This window comes from Manacus vitellinus, unplaced genomic scaffold (genome assembly GCF_001715985.3).
Source record: "Manacus vitellinus isolate BGI_N305 unplaced genomic scaffold, ASM171598v3 scaffold_49_pilon, whole genome shotgun sequence".
NCBI lineage: Eukaryota > Metazoa > Chordata > Aves > Passeriformes > Pipridae > Manacus > Manacus vitellinus.
The window spans coordinates 4,642,061-4,660,929 of NW_021940603.1; the positions used below are offsets into that span (position 1 = coordinate 4,642,061).

An 18,869-nucleotide genomic window follows, 5' to 3' on the forward strand; every position below is an offset into this window, starting at 1 on the left:
CTGTTTTTCTAGTTTATTGGAACATAAAAGCACCAGCCGATGTCCCCCGGGGGGGAGACAAAAGACCAGAGGGTGCTGCATGTGACAGTGGACAGCTGTCGGAGGATAAAAGTCATATCTTCACACGAAGGGCTCAATATTGATCTCCAGGGCAGAGCATGGCATGGTGAGCTCAAACTTGGTGATAACATCAGGGTGTAGAACTCCAAGTTTCCCAATGCTTTGACCTTTGGCAAAGACCTCAGCACAGCGACCAGGAAAGAAAGCAGAGCCTGTAAAGAAAGTGAGAGAAAAATCAATGTTTCTTTGGGCCAGAGAAGTCAATAGGCATTTAACGTGCAGAACAAAGCTCTCAGTATTAAACTGTTCTCTGTGCCGAGATGCTAAGAAGGGGCTCTCACTTTCTTGCATTAACAGTTGTCATGATTGATAGAGAATGAGAAAACACTGAGTTAAAAATAAAATGTGAAGCCCAAAGCGTGGGCATTTTTCACACTCCAGTTGTTTTGACTAAGTTGCTCCTGCAACAGAAATTAGCACAGTTAAGTCAAGTCAGAGGGTTACTGAAATAAGGAACTTTTGCAGCCTTTGGGCTATTTAACACCTGAATGTTTCCCACCTTAGTCTGTTTAAGGAAATAAAGCTTGCTGTCATTTAAAGGGTAAGTAGGCATGTCATCCTTGATTATATGTCACATAATTAGAAACAACCTACATTCCTCATCTGGAGAAGAGCTTTTAGGCAGTTTCCTATACACTGTAAAACTGTGAAACAATGAACAACTCCAAGGAAGTCAAAGATCACCTTCCTCTTACCTCAACCCAAGTCCCAGGTTTTCAGTGTTAGTTAGAAGTTTTAAAAAAATAGTAGTTGAATTTGCCATGAAGAACTTGGAGGAGCTGTGCAGACTTTTTCATGGAAAGCCTTCCCACATGGGAACTTCCCTCTGCGTGGTGCCTATACCAGCAACGTGTTCAAGCTTGTCTAGAGCAGCTACACTTGCATTTTTGGTCTGAGCTGAGAGGCATTTTCACCTGATAGCCCTTCAAAAGACAAACCCAAACCAAACCAGCAAGTTGCTCCTTCTGAAACGACCTCTTCCAGAACAAGTGTGTGGAAGCAAGGCACAGGGTGTGAGATATCCAGTGAGTAGTGCTGCAGCTGATGCTGTGATCTCAAAGGAGGAAAGGAGAGAGGATGAAACAAGGCCACTGCATCCTACAGATCCTCCTCAGAAAGCTGCCTCCACCATGTTTTTAATGCTGCTGCCCTTGCAGAGAGGAAGGCCTCTTTACTGGATTTCCACTCAGAAGTTAAACAAGTCAGCAGGGTCAGCACTGGGGACCAGTCAGCTTCCCTGCCCCCACCCTGTGCTCTGCACCTTTAGCTAAAACCCAACAAAGCATCTTCTACCAGAAGGAGACAGTTATTGGGGGTGTGTGGGGTTGCATCAGTGGGGATGCTGTACTTGCTTCTGTGCCAGTGTGAAGACAAGAACTGAGGAGCTGCTCCCACTCCTGCTCCCTGCCCTTCAGCATCCTCTACCTCCTGAAAAAAGGTCACAAGAACTTCCTAACAGCAACTTACTCTCTGGTTGTTCCAAATACTACTTAAGGTTCAGGATAAGCCCAGGACACTTTACTATGTGAAAAAGGAGATAATTAAAAGGCAATAAAGGTCCAAATGAATCTCAAACCTCAGGAACACTTCTGTGACACTCTGATCACTAGTGGTCAAGTCTAGAGATATATTCTTCGTTAGCTCTCCAATGGAAATAATTCATTTAAGAAGTATCTCCTGTGAGGTTTGTAGTTGTAACCTGCAGCTACAAGAACAGCAATTGGGTCTTTTTCTTGCCCAAGCTGCTGCAAGAGCAAATTAACTTAAATATCTTACGTCAGTTTTGGCTACCTTGTGAAATCTGATGGCAGTAGCAAATGACCACAGTAACATTACTTAAAGGCTGTTTTAAAAAATATTCATCTTTTAAATGATCCAATTCCAGTCTTAGCTACAAGCAATACCTACTACCTACACTGGACATACAACAGTGAAATTATCTCACCCTGGATGTTACTGGCACATGACTCCAGCCAAACAGACACTTGAACTGCCAAACTGCACTATTCAAAACAAGTGTTAAAATAAAACTTGATGAAACAAATTTAGAAAAGAGACAAATGCCATACAGATCACTCTGCAGATTGTGGGTGAAAACACAACCTAAAAATAAAGTCCCCTTTTAGTCAGTGGCAAAGGCTTTCCTATTTGTGAATAAAGCCAGTATTGTCCCAAAGATGTGAGCAGCATACAGTGACATTCTTTTAGAAACTGGACTGTAAGATTAAACTCGTACAAGAGCAAGAACCAAGCACAAGTTAATAAGGTTGGCATGGTACCCCACTATAAATTTATAGGAAAAAAGATCTCTGACAGTATGGTCAGTTAAAAAGCTATGAGTCTGACTTGTCTGTTCTTCTGAGCTGCCTTGTCTGTAGTCTTGGGAAAGTTATTTTATCTTCTTGCACATCTAGACCCAACTATATCATGAGACTCAACTGTTTTTAAACTTATAGACATCTGATGGGGTCTCAAATAATACTGCACTCAGTCAATCTGTCAAGGGCAGTTTCCCAGATCTGTAGCACTTCCCATTGTGTGAAACGCTGTCAAGTTTTCAGGCACAAGAAATGCTCTGCTATCCAGGCATCACCAGTTGTTGGTCTCCCAGTCAGAAGTCAGGCAGTAGCTGAACAAGTGGTGGGGGGACTTGAAGCCTTATCCAACCCTCACATCCACCACTACTGACCTTCCCTAGAATGTTAACTTCAGGAGAAGTTTCCTTGCATTTAACTAAATAACATGCATTTGTGATAAATTTTGAAACCTGAAAGCAATTCATGCCATTGCACCAAAAACTATGAAATGGCTTAGTGATTATGGCATAAAGTGAAGACTATGTTAGCTGGAATCTCAACACTGATAAAATTTATCCCTTCTCCCCATGAGCTTACAGCACAGCTCCGTGGCACAAGGGACCTGAATCACTACTGCCAGAAGGAGGTGGTGACTGGCTCCACACCTGGAGGGGGAAGGAGTGTGGGACAAGCTGTTGATTTGGCTGAAGGCCTTTGCTGTGAAACCAAACATTCAGTGTGCTCCAAACACGGTGCTCCAGGCTACAGGTTAGACATTCAGCAGTATTTTTCCATCTCATGCAGCAACTTATGCTGGACCATGATGTTACTTTTCTTTGCACTTCCTTGCAGTGAAGAGGGAAATAGATAGTTAATATGAAGGGGGAACATTTTGGTCCCCAAAGAGCAGGCAACAGGACCTTCAAACTACCTTTCCATTTCTGGTTAAGCTAACCCTGAAATGTTGGCTACTTCACAGGGCAGTCACCATTGTGCCTGATGCTTTGCAGACATGGCAGTTGCAGGGCATAATTCTGTGACTGGAAAAGATCAGACAATAAGCAAATAAAAATGAAAGAACCTGTTAAAAGCTTTAGAGCCCCCATCTGCCCAGCTAACACTTGGCTTTTGCACCAAAGAAACATGAGCTGAGGAACAGGTTTACAGAGAGTTTATGAACTCTGGTTAATAATGGAACTATTATTATGATAATTGGCTGCACTACAGAATGCTTCAAAGTATATTCCTGCCTGCCAAAAGGACCTCCAGACTGCATCCCACATGGGGGAATCTAAAGCCTTCCTCATCTTAGGAACTCTTCCTTTGACCACACAGGTGGAGAGAGAAGGAGGTTGTCTCAGGCACTGGACTGGGTAATGTTGGTTGCCAAGGCACCGGAATTTGGAGCAAATGTAAATTTCAGATTAAAAAATTCAGACAGTGAAAGGGATGCACATAAAGAAGGAAAAAATCTCAGAAGAAACAGGAAACACCTGAGCAAAAAGCAGGGGGGGAAAAAGGAACAATCATTTTGCAGCTGGGGGGGGAGGGCTTTGATTGAGGGACCAACCACTACCACAAAAGGAGACCTGAGCTGGAGGAACCTGTGCTGAGGACAGGCTGCAGGAGGGCTTGAACAACCCATGGAGCAGGGCAGCAAACCTGAGGGTACATCAAAATAACCAGGAAACAAAGGTAAGGATGTTTTTTATCCTAATTTGTGTGTTTCTTGTGTTATCAAGTAAATAGCAATGGTGGTTTAGATTTCTAGCAAAGCTTGTGTTTTGTACTAGACAGTGTTATGTGACTTCAACTTCTGAAGTAAACTAAAAACTTTATAGAGTGAGAGTCCAGGCTGTGTGAAAGACAGGTGCTGATGCTACTTGCATATATGGGGAGTCCATAAAAAAATGCAGTGTTACCTTGTTTGAATAAATCACACCATAAGGTGAAGCCCAGTGCTCTAAGGCTTCAATAAAGCATTGATGCCAAAAGGAGCCTTCCCAGAATCATTAGCAGCTGTGACCTGCAGCTTTTGAGCAGGAGTTCATCATAGAGTTTGTCTTATCTGTCTAGGCAGTGCCATCAAGAACAGTATGGTTGTGAAGAGTATGGTCTTCCTGAAGGAAGCTTTCATTAGTCAGGTAGCCACTAAAGCACTCCTGGAGGCCCCACTCTTGGTAGGTGTGCAAGGAAGGCACTGTGTTTGCTGCTAGTGCAGTCATACTGAAAGGCTGCTCTTGTAGGTCTGTCTGGTTGTTTGTGGAGAGTCAAAATTAATTTAAAAATTGTAGTTTGTTATACCTTCTGTTTTGAGGATAACAGATTTATCATTCTTGATATGTAAATCCTTTCTGCTCTGCACAGTAGTAGTACTTCATAAACTTCACCTTGAAATTTAGTCAGATTGTATTGTCCTTGCTGACTGAGACCTAGACAATGCCAGAGGAAGCCTGAAGGTCTAGCAATGGAAATCCACCTCTTAATATGTCGGGTCTATAATTGGTAGTTAGGAGAAGGGGTGGGGTGAAATACAATATGTGTTCCTAAAGAAGAGATGCCAAAGCCAGCCGTGTCTTATGCTGACATACTACACGCCAGTAAAAGACAAAAGCTACTTCTCATGGCTGCAAGTAAGAATTTAATTTCCAATGTTCAGTGATGTAGAAATAATACCTTTAATTAAAGCTTCTGTAGCATGTCCTCAAAATCCGTAATTGCCTTTCTGTATTCAGGCAACAGGGCCACTTTGATTGCTCTGGGGTAATTCTTTGGCCAATAATCCAACAGAGCATGTAGTCTTTAGCACATTTTCTGGCTAATTGACCCTCAAAGAGCTCTGAGTTCCCTGCACTCTCTGTTGTCAAACACCTTGCACAGTTTCTTTTCTCTACCTTACTCTCCCTTCCTTTCAAAAAGAAATAGATTAAAGTAGTATTATAGGCCTACAGTTGCACTAAGCCTTCAGACCCACTTGTTTGTTCCTGTAATTTGAAGGAACACTGGAAGCTGAAGCTTAAGAAGGTAACAGAGCAGAGCTCATCTGGCCTCAGTAGTCTTTCATCTTAATTCTCTTCCCCTTTAGTTGTCCAGCTGCCCTTTCACTACCTCATCCTGACTCACCTGGTGAAGTATTTTGCCTGTGCTGGACTGGGTGGAATTTAGTTTTGTGAGGTTAGATGTTGGGTTTAGGATCAGGTTCTTCACACTTTCGACCAATTCTTTCTTTTGGCAGATAATACAAATCAAATGCAGAGTCAGAGGACACTATCAGACTGGGCAGTGTTTTAAAAGGCACCTTTTCTTGCCCATGCACACAGTGCAGCCAAGCTCCCAGAACCTTATGCAAAACAGCAACCTAAAAATCATATCTCTGTGGGATAATTTACCTTCAGCTAATTTTTTAAAATCACAGACATCTCAAATCTGGCATGATTTTTGGAACACATTGAGACCAATTGTTCTTTTAAGTTGCACACTGTCTGCAGTTCTTCCCCCTTATATCCTCATGCCCAGAAAAACCATACTTTGGGAACAGTGGAATATTTATTACTTTAGTCCCTTGGTTTGTAAATCCTGACTACAGCTGTGCCACAACAACTGCCACTCCCCAGATCACACCTAACTGTAATGACATATCAGGAAATTCAAATTAGTACAATCAAATTTCAGGTATGTGCCTTAATTCTCCCCCTCAGGAAAATAATTAACACCTGACAAAAATGACAGAAGAAATATCTTTATGATGGGAATGAATATGTCCTTGTCTAAAGGACATTTTTCATTCTGACAATCTCCTTTTTCAAAAGCCTCCTCATACAGGGCATAACAGAAGAGGGTAAAGTGACAGTCAATTATTTACCTGGACTGGTACACTGGATATCCAAAAATAGAGCTGAATATTAGAGTCCTTGTGCAGACAATGAGACTAGGGAACATGGAGAATCATCCACAAATCTGCAGTGGTCAGTCAATTAATCATCATCTCGTATTACAACTAAGTCAATGGCTGTGTTTTTATTAATTTGTATCTCAGGGAGGATGTGAGAAAAATTAACTCTTCTATCTCATACTACAACCCTATAAGCCTGACTTATTTTTCATTATTGCTCTAGAAACAGAGGGTGTTTGGTGTTGCTGGATGTCAGGAAGTGGTTTAAGAATGCAATAGGTTTGGAGAACCTCTTTATCTGCCCATGTTATCCTCAGGATTACAGCAGTCTCAGATACTTAAGCTGTATCACTGTGTTCCTGCCTTTCCTAATGGAGAGTAATACTTGGGTGGATGCTGAGGCTAAAGGAACACAGACATTTTGGGTCACTGATTTGGGTAACAGTGTTTCTCTTATTCAGTGCTGGAGTCCCAGTGTGGTTGTTCAAATACTGCGTACAGGAAAAACTACAGCAGGAAACCTAGAAAGAAATCTGTCAAATTCCATGTGTTTTTCTAGAAATCAGTGTTTGTGTCTAAAGCTCAAAAACTTTGCATTTGTGGGGCAGTTGTGAGAAACAGCAGTTCTACACTGGAGTTTAGTTGCACTGCACAGTTACCATTACACAGCTAATCTCTGCTTTTAGGCCTGTTTTATCTGATTTATCCAGATTTATCTGAAATATTATACCTTGTCTTTTCTAAAAGTCACAAATCTAAGCTGGTATTGTGTCACAGCTATTGTATTGCTAAAAATAGGGAATTCCTAATCCCAGATAAAGCTCACTCTTCTTTTTTCTTTTTTTTTTTTTTAGATGTCTTGCTATTTCACTTGAGTCAGAGAACACAAAGCTTTCAGTATTAAAAAACTTAATTTCTTTCTGTTCCATGACTGTTTTTTATCTCTCTTTGCATATCTAAAGGAATAATTCATCCTTGCAAACATCACAGTCTGTCAGAAACTAGGAAACAATAAACCATATTCCTTATGGTAGGGGGTAGAACTTTATGTACTCGCAGTAAGGCAGCAGTTTTAGCTTTTAGGCTCTGCTTTCACACAAGCATTAGAGAATAACGAGAACCAGCACTAAGTCAGTCTGCAAGTCTACTTTAGTATGTCATACTTAGTTTGTATGTTGTTTAATCACCTCATGTCTCAGATGGAGCTGCCCTCCCCTCCCAGTGACCTGACATCACTTGCTGAGATAACTAACAGCCACCTGATGTTGGCTTTCACAGCTACCACATTTCATGCCCTTCAGGAAATGACTTGACAAACTAGCATGGAATAATACATAATGAAAAGATGAACTCCAGCAGTCAGTGGAACTGTTAATCACTCAAGTTTTAGCAGATAGGGTTTCTGTTGCAAACCAAGGCCTCGTGGCTGGAGCACCACGGCTGCTCCACCAGGAACAGAAACACCTGAACTGGCTGAGTGTGAGCTCACCCAAGACCAGGGCCTGACACAAATATGGCTGTTCTGCTTCAGGTCCCAAACCAGGAGGGTCTGTGCCCAGCACAGGTACTGGGCTCAGCCTGACCTAGCTCAGCATTTCTTTGTTTATCTACTGTTTTCTAACATATAAACCATGAGCCACGATAAAGTCAGTTCCTCCACCACGGGCAAGAGAAGTCTTTGGAACCTGAATTTGCATTGATCTAAAACTTTGAGCCAATATCTTGCAAATTCTTGTTTAAAATGTAATTGCAGACACTAAAAAAAAAAAAAAAGTAAGATTAAATTTGAAGCACTGCCCCTCTGCTCCCATATCACAGTTGAAAAATCCCACCAGACTGGAGAAACTGCTTAACTATAAAGCATAAAATTGACATGTTCACATTTGCTAGCATTAATATTAATATAGTAGTGAAAATGAAAGCATATGCACACTTAGTTTGCCTCTAGCTATAGCAGGTGTGCAGGTGAAAATGGAATTGAAGGATCAAACACCCTGACCCTCAGTGCTTAGATCACTGCCCCTGTTCACTGAGAAAGGAGATGTGCTATTGCTGCTATTTCTGCTACTGGCTTGGATGAATCATTTCTTTTCTAGAGAAGGCTTTGCAACATGAAAAATATAGTTTATGATTAAGAAGTAATTTTCTATTTAAAAATGTAAGGAAACAGACAGAAAACATGGAAATGACCTAAATCTACAATTATATAAAGTAAAGCTGTGCCAGACATTTAAAACTCTTGATGCAAGAAATATTTTTATCTGTTAGACTTGTTATGATGTTTTCATTTGCTAACAAGACTGGTTTAACTTTTCATGAGATAGAAATGTATTAGGTTTTTAATAAATATTTCTTTTCACCAGGCAGGGGGGGAAAGGTATTCTTGAATATGAAAAAAAAAATTAAGAATATGTCTGGTTACATCTACCAGGATTAGGATGTTTCTGAGACACTAGGAGTCTTAGGTGTCAGAATTATGGTACAGTTCTCAAAGCAAATATCCTGCCTGCTGCTGTTAACTTACAGTAACAATACTGGGAATTCAGTAGTACTAGAAAAACATTAATGTAGTGCCAATATTCCAAGGTGGATGATCTAGATTGATCCTGGGTGACAAAAAAATAAATCTTAGGAATTGGCAAATGTGAAATGAAGAGGACTTGAATATATTGAATTACCAGCTGATATGTTTTTGTTGAGAACAGATGTTTTCAAAGAAACCTGATTATCTACCAAACTTGTAATCTGAAATACTATAAATACAATTACAAGGATGCAATAGCACCTATAAAGTATCTATTTCTGAATGCCAGTTAAATGAATTAAGAATTGTTTGGCATCTCCTAGTATGTCAGAAATGATATCTGGAGGCTTCATAGTAAAATTGGCTTATGTCCTTTAGTTATCTGTGAGTAAATAGACAATTGTTGACATCTGTGAGCAATGCAGTGGCTGCCAAGACAGGCAGCTGAAAGGCCAGGATTGCCATTAAAAGCCATCAAGCTACGATTTCTTAAAATAAACCAGGCATCAATAATGCCAAGTTCAACATGGGCATTAAACATCTGTACAGATTGTAGTCTCCCAGTTTAAACTGATCACTAGAGATAGATGCTGTGGTTCCATTCTATCCACCTAACTTGGAATTAGTCCCAGATTTCCCTCCTCTTGTCTTGTGAATTGAGGTTCACGGTCTAAATCTTCTTTTAAAGTTGTTTATTGTATAATTATTATTATAAAAGCAAATGTTTACTGATGTTCTTAGTTATGGAGACAACTATTACACCTCTAATTTCACAGCTAAACCTTACTAAATGAGAAGCTATTACTATGATTTACTGTGGAATTAAAATTTTCTACACTTTACCACACCTTTCATTTAATTAAATAAGGGCAATAAAAAGAAGGGAGTGCAGTTTCTCTTTTTTTTTTTTAAAAGACAATTGTCAGTTACTGAATGAAGCAAGAGTTAGTATGCATTTATTATGCACATGTTTATGCTGAACACAAACAGACTGACCTCCCAGCTTTGCTAAGCTGATGATTACCCTAAAAGAATGAATGGCATGAACATTTAGTTAAAAAAAATATTAATAAATCCAAGAGTTAGCTGAGATCCATAAGAATCAATCATGTACAAAAAAGTAGCTCATGTCACAAGCTGACACTATTCAGGGATTGCTTGTTTTCACATGAATGAATGCTACTTCAGTTTTACCATGGAAGGCAGTGGGGGAGACAGTGAAGCAGTATCCATGCATATATATATATAGGTTTTTTCTTTATATATAGATTTTTCACTTTTTGTGAACCTGTCAAATTGCTTCTTTTTTATAAAACAGGGATACTGTTTTCCCTTTTAAAACAGTTTGTGCCCAATTACATTCCATTTGCAAAGTAGGGAGGCGCTTCAAAGGTACTGTAAAACGAGGGGCTTCTTCTTAAATAAGGGACAGTCGTTCTAAATGTTACATTAAGAGTGAGGATAATTACACCTTAGACTTCACACCACTCCTTTGAAGGCTGTGATATATAATCTGCTGTCAGTATTTACTAAGCCCTTCTTTATTCTTCTTAGCCTAAGTGAGACTTTACTATGGACCCAAATCCCATGATTAACAGCACCTCCTGTGATCATTGTCCTGAATTCTGGAAGAAAATAGTCATCTCAGATGGTCATCCAGAAGCACAGGATCACTAAAATGTTGCAGAAAACATACTCATTCCTGAAGAGATTAAAACTTGAAATTAGGAATACCTTCCAATACAATAATCAGAATGCCTCCAGTTTTCAATTCAAGGGAACTGAAACCCATGAAAGTGAACTAAAAATTTAATGATGTTATGAAATTACCTGACAACATATGACCATATTTGTTGTCTTTTTCTACCCATATTTTTATATTTTAAAAAGTTTGATTCTATTTGTTTACCTCCTAATCATACACATTCACACTGATCTTTACATTTTATTAATGGTATGGAACTGGCTAAAATCTCAAAAGTTTTATGCAAAAATTTTTTATTATGGAGCACAAACAAATTTGAGGATTGATTCAATGATTGTACTCTTTTCAATCTATGTTTGATTATGGGTGCCTATGCCATAAAACAAAGAGAAAAACCAAAATGCTTTTCTTGGCCAGTAGGATTCACTACCACATCAAAAAGTTAATTCTGTGCATTTTAAAACAATGGGTAGTATTTCAGAATTCTGCCTTTAAAACTTTAATTTTGTGTGTTTAGAGGCAATAAGAAAAAAACCCAAAAGGTTTCATTAGTAGCTTTTAAGAAACTGAAAGGCACTGAGTGCCAAATGTATGTTGAAATCCTTGAATTCAGTCACTCAAAACCCTCTGTTCCTTAAGGCTGCTCTAAACAGCTCTTCTCCATTTATCACCTAGCTCAGATTACACGAAACCCTAGTGCAAAGGCCAGGGGAACATCACAATTTCACCCATATTTTCTAGCATCTGTACTTTTTTCACAGGTGTTGCTACGAAGGCAAAAAGACTCTGACCTTAAGGTCAAATCACAGGGCACTTAGGTGTTGGTGGAACAGAAGGAGCTTAAATAACCATGATTTGCACATATGGACCAAACAGGACTACAGTACAGGCATTTCATTTTTCAAAGTGAATTTGGGAAAAGTGACAAACATGTCCCCAATATATCTCTGTCTATTCTCAGTTGTTCCCCAAATCTTTGTTCATGAAGCCTAGCCATGATTCTCAGTTGTTCGTTCAGAGTAATATTTTATTCCCTGTAATGTTTTTCAATAATCACTGGAACTATTTTAATCAGTTACACAAGGAATAAAAACAACTGGACTAAAACTCTACTTTTACACTCTGTTGCTCGCTAGTCTCAAGTTTTGCTTAAAATTACATACAGAGAAAGTACCTCTAAATCTCTCTAAATCAGGGAATAAACCAGTCACAGGATAAACCCATTTCTCACTGTATAAATTTTAAATTTGGCACAGGCAATAAAAAAGCAGGCTCCATAGAGATGCATCTAAAAATCCCTGCCATGTGTAATGTCCTGATTTTAAAACCTCTGAAGTAACTTGCAGTGTTCTCATGAATTATTTCAGTATCCTGCAGTCTCTTAAGATGTTAAAGGATATCTTTTTTTTTCATTCAGCAATTGACCTTACTCTATCATCTGCTGACATTTTCACTCTGGCACATGCTCAATTGACAGATTGTGAAGCAAGTTTAAAAGAACCCAAAAATAATCAACAAACGAACAACAAAAAGCCCCACACAAAATTCCCCAACTACTTTGACTTCCAACCATCTCTGCAGTGAAGGTCTTTGAAGATAAGTTGGTGCAGTGACACTGCATTTGCTATGGCATTGGAGTATCAGCCATCTGCATTGTTACCAAGGTTAAATTCCAATGTCAGGAGAACTGCAAGGAATCTATGTGCCATCCCACGAGAGTTTCTGAATCACTGATGAAACAGAAAGTAGTAGACACTTTTTTCTGGCTATAGCCAACAGCCACAAACTGCTTGTAATATATTGCACATGACAAGGCATAATCCACCCTTTACACTAAATGCATTGTGGAGTAATGTCATGAGAATGCAGGGATTTTGAATGAGCATTACAAATCTCACAGCATCAGGAATACTGAGCAGCACTAATATCTAGAAATAACTTCTTCCTTGTGTTAGGATTATTTTTGAGATCTTTTTCCTGTTTCTTGCAGCCAGCTGAAATGTTACAATACAGAATATAAAACCACCTGCAAATATTTTTCAGTATTAAAGCAAACTCTTGATATGTCTATTCAAAAAGCAGCTACAGAAGAATTTTAATAGGCGTACAGCAGTTTGGTTTAACTTCAATGACAGCTGAGTACCCAGCTCCCAGAGGCTCTTCTAACTCCCCACTACCACTACCCCCTTTCCAAATATGAAGCTTTGCTATTACCCATTTGGTGCTTGGTAGAATTAGAATAAGAAGTATAATTGTATTAAACATTCCTGTGGTCAACCTGGGAATCCTATTAGCAATATTCTACTAAACCCTTTGAGAGTCTGTCTAAATAATACTGAGCAAAACAGTACTTTCTTAAAAAAAGGAGAGGGAAGATGCGTCAGTACATATGAGAGAAGTGTGCACTGAAGTGCCAGAAGACTGCTTAGCTCAAGTGTGATGTTGGCTTCTTGGCAGCACACTGCAGAACAGGGATATATCTGACAATCTCCATTAAAGGTCTGTGAACAGGCGAGCTCGGTCAGGCTGTCAGGGACCCTGTGCCTCTGCCCCAGGAAGTGCAGAATGGAGGCACTTCTGCAAGCTGAGTCAGTGTCTCCTATCTCTGGACACCAGTGCATGACATGTAGGAAGAATCATAGTTGCCATCCCTGCAGTCTTGCTTTTCTATTTTGTATTTTCTATGCTGTTATTTTAGGCAGCAGAATAGATGAGTGCTGGTGCTTGCTCTCTTCCATCAGCCTATGCTCTCTCAATGAAGTAATCAGGTCAACCTGCTTGCTTTCTCTCTTACATGCACAGGCACATAGACAGAGGAGATTCTGCACTTAAGGATGTTATTTTTAATTCATATGCAGCTCACCCTGTATGGAGAAGGAAGAGGGCTGTTATAAAACTGTCTAAGCAGGAGGGTCAGTCTCAAAGACTGAATAAAAGATATATAAGGCATATACCTTCACATGAATGTATAAATAAAGCGTACCTATAGGAAAAAAAGCTATGGATAAAGTTCTAAACTAAAAGATAAGGTGTAAGAAGTTGTCTTTTCCAGCCTCTGTTATCCAAGGAGCATACAGTGGGTGTCTGGCATATTCATCAGTTCAGTGAATTCCTACATACCCTTGCCATCAGCAGATTAATTCATTATAAACAGTCCAGGATGCTCATGGCATTTGCTTTACTGTATGTCTCCTTAAAAGGCTGTCAACTCACAAACTACATAAAACTACTCAGAATAGCTCACAGAAATACAGCAATCCCATCTTACAATCAGTGAATGCCATTAATGCCTTTTCACTATCATTTCATCATGCCTCAAAATGACAGCATATATAATGATATTAATCTTCAGTGTCTACTGCTGAGAACAACCAAAAATTCACCTCAGACTGCAGAGGAACATTTGAGCTCCAGAACAACCTCTGCTGTACACTTTAGTTCTGTCTTCCTTACCTTCAGTTGCCTTGATTGTGTAGCCATTCTCTTCATTTGGTGGTACTTCCAGAACCTGCATGATCCTGTCCAGCAAACCATGGATAATCTCAAAGCCCGGGCTTTTGTTGTAGTAAATGGCACATAAATGTCTGTAGTTTCTTGCACCGACATCTGAAGGAGGAGGAAACAATTACTCTATCTGGGAACTTTATCACACTTTCAACCTTGCCTTTTGCATCAGTTTTCTTCTGCTGTACTGTGAGGCACTTGTGGCTGAAAGGAGAAATAAATACGTAAAATGGCTTCTCTGACACACTTGTCATGTAATCTGAGGAAATAATGGTATTTCTTTAACCCACTGGACTCTCACAGTCAGAAATGTAAAAAAAGATTTAAAGTATCCTATTCCTTGGGCAGGAAAGAGGGTTGTTACATAGGAGTATCTTCTGTGCAGTAACAGGTACCAAGCATATAGTTAAGTGTTAAAGAAATTTAAAATGGACTAGCCAAAATGCAAATACTCAGTAAGCATAGAGAAACCTGTGATGCTGGGGGGAAAGCTAAATATTTATAGAACTTGGCTGCAGAACAACTACCACTACAAAAAAACCCAGCCCACAACCTGACATGAGTAATAACATTAGTGTGGTGATCTGTGAAAAGATCTAAATTCACAGAGGGTTTCAAATCACAACTGATGGTTTTTGTGATCATCCTGGATATCCCTGAAACCAAGTGATTATGAAAATTGTGCTACACTGCACAAACTCAAGACAGTGACTGACACAAGTATCTCCCACTTGTGACAGTTCCTTAAGCAAGAACCCTGCCCTATTCCTTCTTACATTATTGATTTCAGCAAAATAGGTCTCCCTTTTTTTAAATTTTCAAAATTAGTATGTGGTAGTATGTTGTTATACTTGTACCTTGAGGCTACTTCATTGCACTACACACTTTTTAGGACTACTGTGGTCTACTTTTGAGGGGGTTTCAGCATTTTCATTAAAGTAAAGAGGAACCAAACCCAAAGCAAGAAACAAGAAAAGGACTGGGTTCTTCAGGCAGCATAGAGTGAAGTAGTGGAACTTCTCTGCAACAGGATTTTGTGGGTACCAGGAGCTTACACAGCTCTGAGGAGGCAGATGAAGTTCATAGCAGATAAATCTACTACTTCTTAGCACAAAGAACCGTGTTATGCTGGGAAGTCCCTGAGCTACTTGTGGCCAGACAACAGGGAGCTCTCTGAAAGAATTACTTCTGTGTGCTTGCTCTCATGCTTCTCCCCTAACAAGCACTTTTAGCAGGAGTTACAGGCAGGGCACTGGGCTAAATGAGCTTTGGTCTGACTCCCCATAGCCAATCTTCGTGCATGACACAGGGTGAGCTGAAATAGCAGCAGAAACTTTCACGCTCATGAGTATTTCCTGAACTCATGTTATTACCTACCACATAAGAAATTAGAGAGTAAATGAAATTTACACTTTGTTTATTTGCTCCAACTAAACAGTTAGTAACAAAAAATCTGTCAGAAACTAAACAGGAAAACATTTAACAAATGACTAGAAATACAGGTTAAAAAGTACAGGAAAACACAGGAGCAGAGCCTCCATACAAGATGAAAGCTCAGCCTTTTTGAGCCAGAAGTCATTCAAAGCTTCCAGTGCAGCAACTTGGTAACACAGCTGCAACTTCTCTAATCAGTCACTGAAAGCTGAACTTACTGTGACAGTAAGTCTGTATTTTGTCACTCAGGATATTTTTCCTATCATGATAATAATGTTCAGTGTTAAATAACGCTGGAGAATCCAGTCTTGAAGTTAAAATGGCAACGCAAAAAAGTAAAGGCTACAGAGAAAGTATGAATAAATGCAGCATCTGATTTTGGCTCTCAGCATACTGGCTGTTCAGCCCCATAACATGTGTCTCTGTTTCCCAGCTCTACTAAGATACCAATCAGTAATGCAGTCATGGATGGTCGATAATTTATTTTCATGTTGTATGGAACAACAGAATAGAAAAAAAGGTTTTTTTCCTTCCCTAAGAAAGCACATTCTTTGGGCTAGACAGTCAGTAAAATTATTTCCTTTTTTTTCCTGTGAGTCATTATGCTAGCAGATTTTGTGACAACTATCTGAATTTCAGTTTCATTATGATTAAGATAGTCAATGGTGTCTTCAGATCAGAATTGTTAAATAAAGCATCATAAATAAACATGCAGAACATTTTTTTTATGCCTTATGTTTTCAACTTAAGAAATCTTTGGTAAAGGATGCTTTTTCAAGCACTCAAAAAAGCTGTGTTATAAATCTCACTCCTTTACAGAGTTATATTACAACACAGGAAGTTCTTTACAGGCAATAGGAAGAAAAAAGAAACTATTACGAATTGTAGGCAAAAGCTGGCAGATGTTAGAAATGCTTCAGTTCTTTATAACTCACTTAAGAGATCTCTTGTGTCATGCCATGAAACGCTGCTATTTTTCAAATGAGCCTGCCAAGTATGTCAACCTAAATTATAAATACATATATATATATATATGTATATATTTCTGAGACTTCAAAGCACTTCCTGGGGATGCTGCTGAAAAACAATCTAAAGGATGGGCAGCTGCTCAGGAACATGTGAGCCAAAAGAGTACAGAGGAAGATAAAGCAGTGTTGTGTGCTGTTCACTTCCAAACTAGAGATGCTTCAGAAAAATGACCTGGTGATCTGAAAGGAGACACCTGCTCATTTAAACCTGTCTTTTCACCTTCCAAACTATTTTCTGCATATAACTAACACTTCCAGACAGTTTGGAAAAATGCTTCAAAATGTGGCAGCAGCTGTACTCACAAATGATGTAAATTGTGCCAAATGTGTGCTACCATAAGCTTGTCAGATTCTCCAAGATCACTAGTCAGAGGTGATTTTTTTAATGGATTAATTTCTTTTGTTGTGGTGAAAGGGTATTCTCTGTCAGGCTTGGTGGTAAAAATGATGATTTATGCCCTGAACTAGTGTAACTATCCTAACCGAAGAGACTGTCTGGTGTTACAAGCTAACCACACAAATATTGTGCAACATATTCAAAATCAGCACATTTCCTCCTGCCCTGAGAAGAAACATTTTTGCTCAGATTTGGTTCCATTTAGTTACATTAAATCTGGCACACATTTTGCTAATTTAATACATCAAACCTTTCCTCCAGATATGTCTGAAGAGAGATGTGTTCTGTTCACCTTGGTAAGCACAAGTTCTGTGTAAGAAGGTATTTTATTAAAAACCAGTGTGTTTAAAAGAGACTGGTTCATTCACACATGAATGACTACAGGATGCCATTTCAAACACAGTTAATGTCAGTACTCTCTTGACCCATACTTTTGAAATTATTAATTGGAAATTCTGCATGCCAAAATCATGAAATAATAAAATTAAATTACTCAGTCTGATGACATAAGCCTTGTGAAGGAAATCTCATTCCATATGTGAGAGGACAATCCCATATTTCTCAGTGTTTGCAGAGTTACCTTTCTTCCCACCCCCCCCTTTCAAACTGTTTATTAGGCCAAGTTTAATTTTGGAAGTAAATTTGGGAAAGACAGTAGTAATTATTTTAAACACAACTTTAAAACCAATCAGACACTGCTCAGACTCTGTAAGTGCTCAGTCCATGAGAGGGCTGCCCACCAGCACAAAGCTGCTGCCTCAAAAGTCTTTTATCTGTTGCGATGATTCCCATCAAAACGAAGCACACCACAAAATCAGTCTTCATAGAACTGTTAAACAGCCATCCACATAAATGAAACCCTTCAAGAGCTACACTTGACACACACGAAATAAAAGTAACAATTTAACCTGCAAATGTTACAATGCCAGAGTAAATGTTCTCCTTAGTCCAAGATAAACAGCCCCACTCTCGGTCCTGAAGAATGCTGATGCTATTCTGCCATCTGTACCACGTTTTTTGCATTGTAGCTAACTGCATGCCCAACAAGGAATGAGCTGCACCACCAAACTGTCTGTATTTAATAAAAAAAAGTCGATATGGCTTACTAAAACTGCTTATTTTGCTTGGCAAAGCTCCTTTTTTTTCTTTAAAAAAAAAAAAGGTAATCTACAAATTAAATTCATCACCAAAGCAATTTACTTGCCATTTTGTTTATGCCTTATATAAACCTTTGTTTTGCAGATCCCAGATACTTTAAACACAACCACTAAAATCTGAAACCAGATAATGAAACAACAGAACCAATTCTACTGCTGAATTTAAAGTAATGTCAGCCTTTTTCACTGAGAGGCAAAACTCCATTCAGACTTGTAACTCTTCCCAAAAGCTGTAGCTTGTGCCCTCCTTTTCCCTCAATATACCATAAAAAAAGAAATTAATCAGTAAAATTTTTAACACTTAAAAATCTATTTTTACACTTCATTTTCCTGTGATACATTTTTCCAGACAAAGGCAATTTGAAATTTTGATCATGTACAGTGAAATCAGTGCAAAGAGGCCCAAACTACAGGGCAGCCACACTTTCTTAGCATAGTTGGATGAAGTGGAAAGATAAGGAAAATATTTTTATTGATGAGAGGGGAAGTTCTGTACTGTGGAGCTTTTCTATTTATTGATACAGTTTTATACAGACTTGCTCCACTCTCTACCCTGTATCTCTGCTACCAATCTCATTCTTCATATCTGTTGTCAGATTCCCAGAAGATAATTATGGAAAACAAATACAAGCAATCCTGTTTAAAGATGATGGAAAAGGGATTCATGTTGAGACACACTGACCCCAAAATTTTCCTCTGAATCACTGCCCTCCAGGACAGAATCTGTCTGCAAATACAACCTGCTATTCCCAGGCTCAAGACATTCTGCTCTACAGCTGGCAGAGCACTGCACATCTGCAAAGGTTCAGGG

The 18,869-nt window shown here is 39.0% G+C and overlaps 1 protein-coding gene across 1 annotated transcript in view; it reads right to left on the reverse strand.

Moving 5' to 3' along the window:
* Positions 1–18,869, reverse strand: part of FARSB (phenylalanyl-tRNA synthetase subunit beta) — a gene marked incomplete at its 5' end in the record, with an annotated part of 34,990 nt that continues 16,121 nt past the window's right edge. The window contains 2 exons of the mRNA XM_029962654.1: positions 1–272; positions 13,992–14,144. Of these exons, the coding sequence (XP_029818514.1) occupies positions 121–272; positions 13,992–14,144 (305 nt within the window). The remainder of the gene's footprint in view (positions 273–13,991; positions 14,145–18,869) is intronic.